Raw genomic sequence first — 10,096 nt, 5'->3', positions numbered from 1 at the left:
TCATCCCATAATTTGGAAGTAGAGGTAGGCAGATCTCTGAGTTTAAGGGCAGTTTGCTCTACATAGCTAGTTTAAGGCTATCCAGGGCTACATCTAGAGACCTAATCTCTGATGGATGATGATGATGATAAGGTTGAAGAGCAAGTGTGGTGTTTACATACATATTCTTAGTACTCTAGGAAGCTTGGCCAAGAGAATATTGAGTTGGAGGTCAGCCTGGAGTTACACTGTAAGATATCTCTAAAGAAAAGAGGGGCAGAAGAGATGGTTCATCAGTTAAGAATAGTTGCTGCTTAGGCTGGAGGGATGGCTCAGAGGTTAAGAGAACTGTCTGGCCTTCCAAGAGTCCTGAGTTCAATTCCCAGCAACCACATGGTGGCTCATAGCCATCTATAATGAGAACTGGTGCCCTCTTTTGGCCTGCAGGCATACATGCAGGCAGAACATAATAAGTCTTTTTTTTTTTTTCCTTTTCTTTTACAAAAAGAATAGTTGCTGCTCTTCTAGGGGATTGGCGTTATATTTCCAGCACAAATGTCACAACCATCTGTAACTCCAGCTCCAGGGATCTGACCCTCTTCTGACTTCTGCAAGCACACATGTGTGTGTATATACCCACACGTACCACATAAAATTAATCTTAAGAAATTAAAGGGTTTCTCTGTGTAGCCCTGGCTGTCCTGGAACTCACTCTGTAGACCAGGCTGGCCTTAAACTCAGAAATCTGCCTGCCTCTGCCTCCCAAGTACTGGGATTAAAAGGCGTGTGCCACCACCGCTGGGCAATAATTCCAGTTTTAAAAAAAAAAAACAGTAGGAGCCACAGACAGTTCTAGGTGGCTGCAGGCACATTAGTGTTCTGTGTTCTGTAGACTTCCTTCTCTTTGTGTATTAGGAGAAAGAGCCCTACCTTGTCTTGTTCACCTCACACTCTCCTGGGCAGGGAGAAGGAGGAAGGTACTTGAGAAATAGGAGCAGTCAGCCCCTGTAGCAGACAACCTGGGATCCCACCATCTGGACCTCTCCCCAGAGTCCCGGCACCTGTTCCCAAGCTGTGGGCTGCTGAAGACACATAGGGACTAATGGTTGGCTGGTGGGGATGAAGGGCCTTAGTTTGTGTTCTATATAATTGGGTTCCCTTCCTTGTTACAGAGATATTCTTTAATAACCCTTGGTGTGCAATCCCAGTGTCTCAGAGTCCATTTCCTGAAGCTCTCTCATCCTGGATAGCAATACTCTTAAGATTTACTTATTGAATTTTGCAGCAGGAACTCCTCTATCCCAGGCTAGCCTGGAACTCACAATGTAGATAAGCTTGAACTCCTGATCTTCTTGCCTTCACCTCTCAAGGGTAGATATTTACTACCCTGCCCAGTTTCATGTGGTGCATGTTAAACATGACCAAATGAGTCCTGCCCCTAGTCCTAATGTACAGTACTTTCTTTGTCATATGTGTGTATGTGTGTTATGTGTATTTACTTGGGTGTGGGCATGCAAGTGGAAACACACATGTGTGCATTTGCATGTGGAGGCCAGAAGTTGACAGGCCTCGTCTTCTCTACCCTCCCCACTATGCATTTAGGCAGGGTCTCCCACTTGAACCCAGTGCTTCTTGGTCTGGCTAGGTTATCTATGCAGGTCACCCCAGGAAAACAGCCATCTCCTTCCATGACACAGGGATCACAGGCAGGCCCCCATGCCTACCTATCTTTTATAAGGGTGCAGATGATCCCATTGCTAGGTAACAATTCTCTGGGAATGGGTCTAGGATGACCTCATTTAATGCTACATCCTGTGCTCTTCAAACTATGTTGGGGGGCAGGGTCTTTGGTAGGTTCCTGCTTTGTATCCTCAAGTTCATCCTCAAGCTTATGTGGCAAGTACTTTTGCCCTCTGAGTCATCTACGGCCCCATACAAAATAGTTTTCCTTCTTTCGATATATTTTATTTAAGCCATATTTCCAAAAGCACAATTCACTCTATCCAGTTACAGTACAAAGAGCGATCGTTGGCGTGGAGCTTTCCAGGTGACGTAACAATGTTTACAAGTCTTGAATTCCGTTAGGATTGTTAACATTCTGCCATGGAACTTGGTTCAGCCGCTTAGTGTACTGAGCTAATCAGGTCAAAGACATGGGTGGATTTCACTCTGCTTAACTCTTATGACTTCTTCAGCACAAAGCCACACGTTTTCCCCTGACTCTGGACAATGTACTGCAAATGTGAGCTGTTAGTCATAAGGTATTTATATATGGGAGGTGGAGGAATAAACCGGTATTAATATCTTTGAGACGGCAAGGCTCTCTCTCGCCCTGCTGCTGACACTGCAATACTACGCTAGCCGGGAGAATGATCCCATTGCTAGGTAACAATTCTCTGGGAATGGCTCTAGGATGACTTCATTTAATGCTACATCCTGTGCTCTTCAAACTGTGTTAGGGGGCGGGGTCTTTGGTAGGTTCCTGCTGTGTATGTAAATACAAGAGTCCATCTCTGACAGGAAATCCGAGTGCAGCCCTCTGTAGCTCGGGAGCTTCCCTAAGCCTGCATCTCTTCCTTGAAGTCTAGACAACAGGATGGTGACCATTTACATGACAACTTCCTCCCTTTTCTTATACAAGACTACACAGTCCTAAAGCAGGAAGTTGGTTCTCTCTCTCTCTCTCTCTCTCTCTCTCTCTCTCTCTCTCTGTGTGTGTGTGTGTGTGTGTGTGTGTGTGTGTGTGTGTATGTGTGTATTATAGAATATCCTCATTTCCTTGCGTTTCTTTGCTTCAGCTTATGGGAAAGCAAGATACACAACACCAGCTCAAGTACACAGTCCCCATCTAAAACAAGGAAAATTTACCCAGGATCTTTCTTTTTTTTCAGGCCTGGATGGGGCAAACCTCACATTATTATTTCTACCAACAAATAATTTTTTTTAAAGATTTATTTATTATTATAAATAAGTACACTGTAGTTGTCTTCTACACCAGAAGAGGGCATCAGATCTCATTATGGGTGATTATGAGCTACCATGTGGTTGCTGGGATTTGAACTCAGGACCTTCAGAAGAGCAGTCAGTGCTCTTACCCACTGAGCCATCTCACCAGCCCCTACAAATATTTTTTTTAAAGATTTATTTGTTTTATTTATATGAGTATACTGTAGCTGTCTTGAGGGCATCAGATCCCATTACAGATGGTTGTGAGCCACCATGTGGTTGCTGAGATTTGAACTCAGGACCTCTGGAAGAACAGTGCTCTTAACCTCTGAGCCATCTCCCCAGCCCACCAACAAATGTTTTTGATGTGGATAAAACTGATAGAATACTGGCTGCAGGCTTCCTTGCTCTTAACTCTGGCACATAATTTCTCAAATTTCCCCTAAATTCTATGTAAATCTACCCAAAAACCCAAAAAACAAAAAACAAAAAACAAAAACAGTGTGATCCTGATTGGCAGTTGCCTGGATTTGTGGATCTATCCTTCTTCCTGCAACTTTTGCACATATTTCCTTCCTGAGAACTGGCTTGGAGATCTAAATTCTACACCTTTATTCCCTCCAAGAAGTTCAGCTATTTTTATTTTTTAGTTATATGGGTATGTGCTTGTATGTGCTTGTGTGTGTGTTGGGGGGTGTGTAATGAGAATGCAGGGACCCATGAATCCCAGAAGAGGACGTGGGAGGCCCTGGAGCTGGAGGCACAGGTGGTTGTGAGCCACCTGACATGGTGCTGGGAACTAACTCCATAAGAGCAACAGTCCGTGCTTTGGGGCACAGAGACCCTCTGCAGCCCACCTCCAGGACAGCCTCTGTCCTTGCTGTTGCTTGCTTTCCCTTGGCTCATCCACTTCATACAAACACAGATGTTGAAGGGCAGTAATGATTCCTGTTAGTTGGTGCATATAAACAGCAACTGGCACAGAAGTGTTCTGTGTTGGGGTTTGGAGCCCTAAGTTTGTCTAAGTGATACAGACAAACCCAGAAGTGTCAGAGAAGGTATCAAGGAGTCAATGGGTACATTTTCATGCAATTACCTGAGAAGGGTGCAATGCCACCACCACTCCCCCTTTTTTTCTTTTACTGGGAGGTTGCAGAGAATGGAGAGAGGATGCTCCTTGGGAAGCCTCAGTTTTCCAGTTTTGCCCAACACACTCAAACCTAGACTCTGAACCCAGTAATTTCATAATGCACGGTGCTTCTTTTCCATCTAGTACTTTCCACACTGATGGCGCCTGGACATCTGTGATTACCTGCAGGCCTTAACGCCCTGAGCTGGGAACCCAAGGCTTTGCCCTATCTCAGATTGCCAGTGTCTTCAATCCCCAAAGCAAAGAGCCATTTGTGCACAAGCATCTGATGCATGCTCCTGGTCAGGCCACAGAGCCCTAGCTGATCCTTCAGGCCCCAGGCTTCTGTCTTCTTAGCCACTGAGCCATCTCTCCTGATTAGACTGGGTCTTCCATGAGCACACTGTTACCCAGGGTCTCAGAGCTGGCCTTCACCTTATCTCATGGTTTAGATGTTTGTCTTTCGAGTTTAAGAGTATACCATAATCCACCGGGTCATGATGCACAGTCCTTTCCACACCAATTCACTTTGCCATACACTTTTGTTTGAGACAAGCTCTCATTCTGGATCTCAGGCTAGCCTCAAACTAGGATCCTCCTGCTTCCGCCCCCTGGTACTACAGATAAGTATCTCCACATCTGGTATTCTCTTTTTTGAGGCAATGTCTCCTGTCTACCAGACTTACCTTGAACTCCTGGTTCTTCCATTTCCTCTCTAGTACTAAGATTCAGGCATGTATCATTATGCCTGGCTTATCCTTTGAACTTTCTGAAACCAGGAGTGGGATAGATTGTTAGTTTTAATAGCTGGAGGTGTAGCACACAGGGGAAGTCATTTTCCTATCTCTTTTTTATTTTGTTTTTCTTTTTTATCCTATTTGTAGTAATAATGATTGCCATATATACAAGCATGCAGATCTAGTTAGATGTATTGAAGACTTTATGGCATGCCTAATACAGACTATACACTACTAATAATGTCATAGCACAAAGGATATGACATTGTTAGCTTTTGTTCCGCCATGCTAATCTGTAGTACTGGCTAGCATTTATTTAATATCAGACAAAGTGCTAAGTACTTTATAAGTCAACAATGCTAGGCTAATCTCCTACCCACTATGTTTTTCCCCCTACTAAATCAGATGACAGTGATCAAATATCTACACAGTTGCCATCTTCTTTATAGTTATAGAGTAGGTTTTAGGGCATGTTGTCGTTAGATGCTCTGTTTGCAACTGATATTACAAATGACACAGCCTTTAAGGGTCAATTAATTTGGTGGTTTTTGTTTTGTTTTGTTTTGCTTTGCTTTGTTTTTTATAGATACGGTTTCTCTGTATAGCCAAGACTGTCCTGGAACTTGTTCTGTAGACCAGGCTGGCCTTAAACTCATAGAGATCCACGTGCCTCTGCCCCGAGTACTGGGATTAAGGGTATGTACCACCACAACTCAGCTTATTATTATTTTTTTTTTTTACTTTTTTTTGCTGGTATTTTTCAAATATATTCTTTAAAATGCTTTATAAAATATTTGTTTATTTACATAATTTATGTATAGAGTGCCCTATTTGCATGTATGCTTGTGTGGCAGAAGAGGCATCAAACAGAAGTGGGCATCAGATCCCATTAGGGATGCTTGTGAGCCAGCATGTGGTTGCTGGGTATTGAACTCAGGACCTCTGGAAGAGCAGCCAGTGCCCCTAACTGCTGAGCCATCTCTCCAGCCCTCAAGCACATGCTTTTTTTAAGTCACAAGGTATAAAACAGTTATAGATTAGATACTGGCAATACAGCCTTCCCTCCTGTGCCCCTCTTCTCCCTTCCAGCCCCTCACAGAAGGTCTGAGAGGCAGCGACACACTGAGCTTTAGGGATACCTCAACTTAGTGATTTCCAGTCAGCTCTAACCTTCTCAGCTTATAGAAGACTGAGGTCAAAGCAGAAGGAGAAAGGGCCACACAGTGATCTGTGGCCACCCCCAACTATAGCCCCTATCTAACGCTGAGCTTTCCCACTGAGAGTCCTTGTTCTCCTGGTGTTCCAAGGAGTCGTGAAGTCAGCATGCCAGGGCTCTGCAGTGGGTAAGTGCTACAGTGACACTAGTCATCCCAGGTTCTTACCCTTCAGTTTGGGTTCAGTGTTCACCATAGATTCCCAACAGCCTAAGCAGGTGGTGTTTGACAGCGTAATTGATTTGGTTTTCTTGAATAAAATCTAAGTGAATTCCAGGTACTTTTTTGCCTCCAAATACTTTTCTGAAATCATGAAATCTTTGCCCTTTTGTAGGTCTGATCTTTAGCTTGGTGATTAGATTGGGTTTTGGTGATCCTCAGTGGATGAGCAAGGGGGTGAGGAGGCCAGGAATTCCCTTGTCAAAAAGTCGCTTTGCTAGACTCCATGGAAAACGGTGAGAAACGGTAGGAATAACCCCTCATTTCCTCTTTCCAAACTTCTTAGAAAAGAAAACAGGTCAGAGAAGGGACTGGGCTGAGAAAGAGAAATGCCTCAGAGGCTCGTGAGTAGATTCGGATGAATTAAGAACAAGGAATGGCAAAGCTGCGATGGTAGCTCCCAAACTTGCCCTCCCACTCTCCCCATTATGGTCCCTTTGATGCCAGAGGAGCTTGAATGGGAGGAACCCAAACTACTGTCTCACTACATTTAATTCACCCCACTTTTCATGTTTTCTTTCTTTCTTTTTTCTTTTTTTTCAGCCATTAAACTACCCAAAGTTGAGTTTAGCTTTCCCCAGACCATTTTTCTATCTCCAGGTCCTAGCATGGAGTTTTCACAGAATAGGCACTAGTGGATATTTAAGAGGGGCATTCCTTTTTTTTTGTCTTGTTTTTTTTCGAGACAAAGTTTCTCTGTATAGCCCTGGCTATCCTGGAACTCACTCTGTAGACCAGGCTGGCCTCGAACTCAGAAATCCGCCTGTCTCTGCCTCCCAAGTGCTGGGATTATAGGTGTGCGCCACCACTGCCGGGCAAGAGGGACATTCTTGTGGATGTACCCGGTTACCGGTTGTCCTACAGTGTGCAAAGCCGTTGCCCCGTAGGATTTTTGTTATGTTCTCAGGATCAGGCAGGACGGAAGTCACTATGCTCAGCTACAGATGAGTCAGAGCCAGCAGCCACGCAGAAATCAGCCAACTAAACCCGACAAGTCTCGCTCTGGGGGTCCAAACCCTTCACTCTTCGGCGGCTCAGAGTGTATCGCGCGGGCCCCGCCGGGACTTGTAGTCGTGTAGAAGCGCAGCCCACACGTACTAAACTACAATGACCAGCGTGCCCCGCGCTCTGCGCCCCTTCTCTTTCAGCCTCCGGGACTTGAGAGGTTCAGCCGACTTGCTGACAGAAAACCGATATGGCGGCCACTCTGGGCAGCGGAGAGCGCTGGACCCAAGGTACTAGGTCCCGGACTGGAGGGTGGGACAAGGCAGCATTCCGGAGAGATCAGGGATGCGGCTCGGAAAGATCAGGGATGCGACTCCTCCGAGCTTAAGGCGGAGATACTGGGCCAGATGGAGGCTTACGGGAAGATGCTAAGCCTGGGTAGGGTTCGCGTAGCGGTGGAGGACGGCCCAGGGTAGAGGCCGGGAACGCTGACACCAGCTACGACTAGTTGCCTCCGGACCCCCAACCCTGTCCCGGTCTTGCCCTGTCCAGAGCCTGAAGTTGCTCGGCCATTGTTGACCTCCTGTGAGTGACTCGAGGGCTCTTAGGATGCTGAGTTCTGTAGCTTACCTGCCTCTTATGGATGACTTCTCCAGGTTAGCTACTTGACTCTTATTCCCGGTTTGATCTTGTCCCCTCCAGGCCTCATCAGGGTCAGTAGGCTGTCTGTCCTTTTCTATCCTACGGTCAGGCAAAAAGTTTTGATTACAATACCTATCATGTGTCCTGCATTATGCTGATTCTGCAGGGGAATTTGACAGACGCGGGTCCCTGAGCTCACAGAACTGTCAGTCCACTGAGAGAGTTTGACCGGTTAACAGCCTTTTACAAAACACGGCCAGTTAAGTTCTTGGGTTACCACAGCAAGGTTGGAGGTTTGGGTTGCACACCAACAAGGTATCCAACCTGGGTGTCAAGAGAAGCTTCGTGAAGAAAACGGTATACGTAAAGACATGAAGGACGCCTTGGAGTTAGCCGGGATGCCTTAAGGGTGTCGAGGGAGTGTCACAGAAGGATCTTGAGTAGGGGAGAAAGACATTCATTCTTAAAGCCCTTTCAGGTCTCTGGGAAGAAAACAGGAGTGCCCTGTCGCTGCTGGCTTGCTCCCTCCGAACATTCTGTAGGTGTTATGACTTATTGAATCCTCTGTGCTAAGCCTTTTTGTGGGCAGGAGTTGATCTCACCCATACAGCGCCTGATATGTCTAGCCCAGTGTCTTGGTTTATATTAGTTCTACACGTGTTTATTTAATTTAAAAAAAAAAGACTTATTTTTATCTGTAATTGTGTGTGTGAGTTCAGGCACCTTCAGAGGCCAGAGGCTTCAAATCCACCTGAAGCTGGAGTTACAAGAGGTTTGGCCATGTAGGTGCTGGAAACCAAATTCAGGTTCTTACAAGAGCAGTAGTCACTCTTAACTACTGCTGAGCCATCTCTCCAGTGCTAGTTTAAATGCTAGTTTAAAAGAACTGAACTACTCCATTCTTTTTGCTTGTTTTGCTATGGTTTTTGGCTTTTGAGACAGGATCTGTCTATGCTTTAAAATTTAAGAGTAGGAGCCACTGCAAAGATATATATACATATACATATATATGTATATGTATATATATGAATAAGCAGTGCCACCCCTGACCCTGAAGCACAAAGAAATGGGCCTCTCTCTACTCTGCACTAAAGGGTAGAGATACCTCACAAGGCCCTTTTCTGTAAGTGAAGAGAATTTGTTGAATGGGCATTGTTAAGTATGGAAAAAAAATATATTGGGTTTTATGTTTCTGGCATTTAAATTTTTTTCTTGAGTACATCCCATATTTTCTGTATAGTGTCCCAGGGAAGATGTTTGTAGAGTTTTGAGTGGAGACTTGGAGGTTCCCATGATGTCTTTAGTCATCTAAAGACACCCTTGCTCTTATCTACAAGCTGCCTCCCAGAGAGTTGACAAAGTAGCAAAACTGTGGAGATGGGCTTAAGTGGGTATGTTTGTAATTCCAACACTCGAGGAGCAGAGGCAGAAAGAGTGTGAATTTGAGGCCAGCCAGAGGTACATAGTGGAGCCTTGTCTGGGACAAAGCAAACAGAAGCCTGAGGTTGGTCTGAAGCAGAGGCTGATGTGGGGTTTGCTTTGCAGCTTACATTGACGCAATTAGAAGAAACAAATACTCAGAAGACAAGCGACCTGACAGCCATGATCCCTGTGGTTGCTGTAGCTGCATGAAGGCCAAAAAGGAAAAAAAGTCTGAGAATGAGTGGAATCAGACCCGGCAGGGAGAGGGGAATGCCACTTACACAGAGGAACAGCTGCGTGGGGTACAAAGGTAAGCCCATAGTGGGATAAATAAGGGATTTTACATAAAGCGCTCAGGAGGTGTGCCTCAGGATGGGCTGTGTAACTACTGACCTATGTCCTCACCATTTTTCTTTAGGTTGATTTATTATTTTATATGTGTTTTCCCTGTATGTGTGTCTGTGTACCATGTGTGTTCAGCACCCTCAGAGGCTGGGAGAGGTGGCTTTGGACACTGAAACTGTAGTTACAGGCAGGCAGTTTTAAGTCCCCATCTGGGTGCTTGGAATCGAACCCACATCCTTTGGAAGGGTACACAGAGAAGCCCTGTCTAGAAAAACCAACACTAAAACCAAAATAAATAAATAAATAAATAAATAAAATAAAATAAAAAAAAGGAAAAGAAAACGAAACTAGAAGGTGGGTATGGTGACATATGCCTGTTGTCACAGAACTTAGATTGAAGCAGGGACATCTGAGGTTTGAGACCCTTGACAAAAAACAAACAACAAAAACCCTTACATATTAGCCGGGCAGTGGTGGTACGCGCCTTTAATCTCAGCACTTGGGAGGCAGAGGCAGGT

The 10,096-nt window shown here is 45.1% G+C and overlaps 1 protein-coding gene across 5 annotated transcripts in view; it reads left to right on the top strand.

Moving 5' to 3' along the window:
• Positions 1-887: 887 nt before the first annotated feature.
• The window catches only part of Dnajc18 (DnaJ heat shock protein family (Hsp40) member C18), a 34,460-nt gene continuing 25,251 nt past the window's right edge, over positions 888-10,096 (top strand). Inside the window, exons 1-4 of one of the 5 annotated variants that reach the window (XM_031365368.1) lie at positions 2,074-2,221; positions 6,340-6,460; positions 7,373-7,459; positions 9,357-9,543. In XM_031365368.1, coding sequence (XP_031221228.1) covers positions 7,420-7,459; positions 9,357-9,543 — 227 coding nt within the window. In that variant the 5' untranslated portion in view covers positions 2,074-2,221; positions 6,340-6,460; positions 7,373-7,419. Of the gene's footprint in view, positions 957-2,073; positions 2,241-6,339; positions 6,461-7,372; positions 7,460-9,356; positions 9,544-10,096 lie in introns of those variants that run through there. The other 4 variants (XM_031365366.1, XM_031365369.1, XM_031365367.1 and 1 more) reach the window with 4 other exon arrangements.

The sequence above is a fragment of the Mastomys coucha genome, unplaced genomic scaffold (genome assembly GCF_008632895.1).
Source record: "Mastomys coucha isolate ucsf_1 unplaced genomic scaffold, UCSF_Mcou_1 pScaffold13, whole genome shotgun sequence".
In the NCBI taxonomy this organism is placed as follows: Eukaryota; Metazoa; Chordata; class Mammalia; order Rodentia; family Muridae; genus Mastomys; species Mastomys coucha.
The sequence above is the reverse complement of the archived record's forward strand: the minus strand, read 5'-3'. Positions and strand labels throughout refer to the sequence as shown.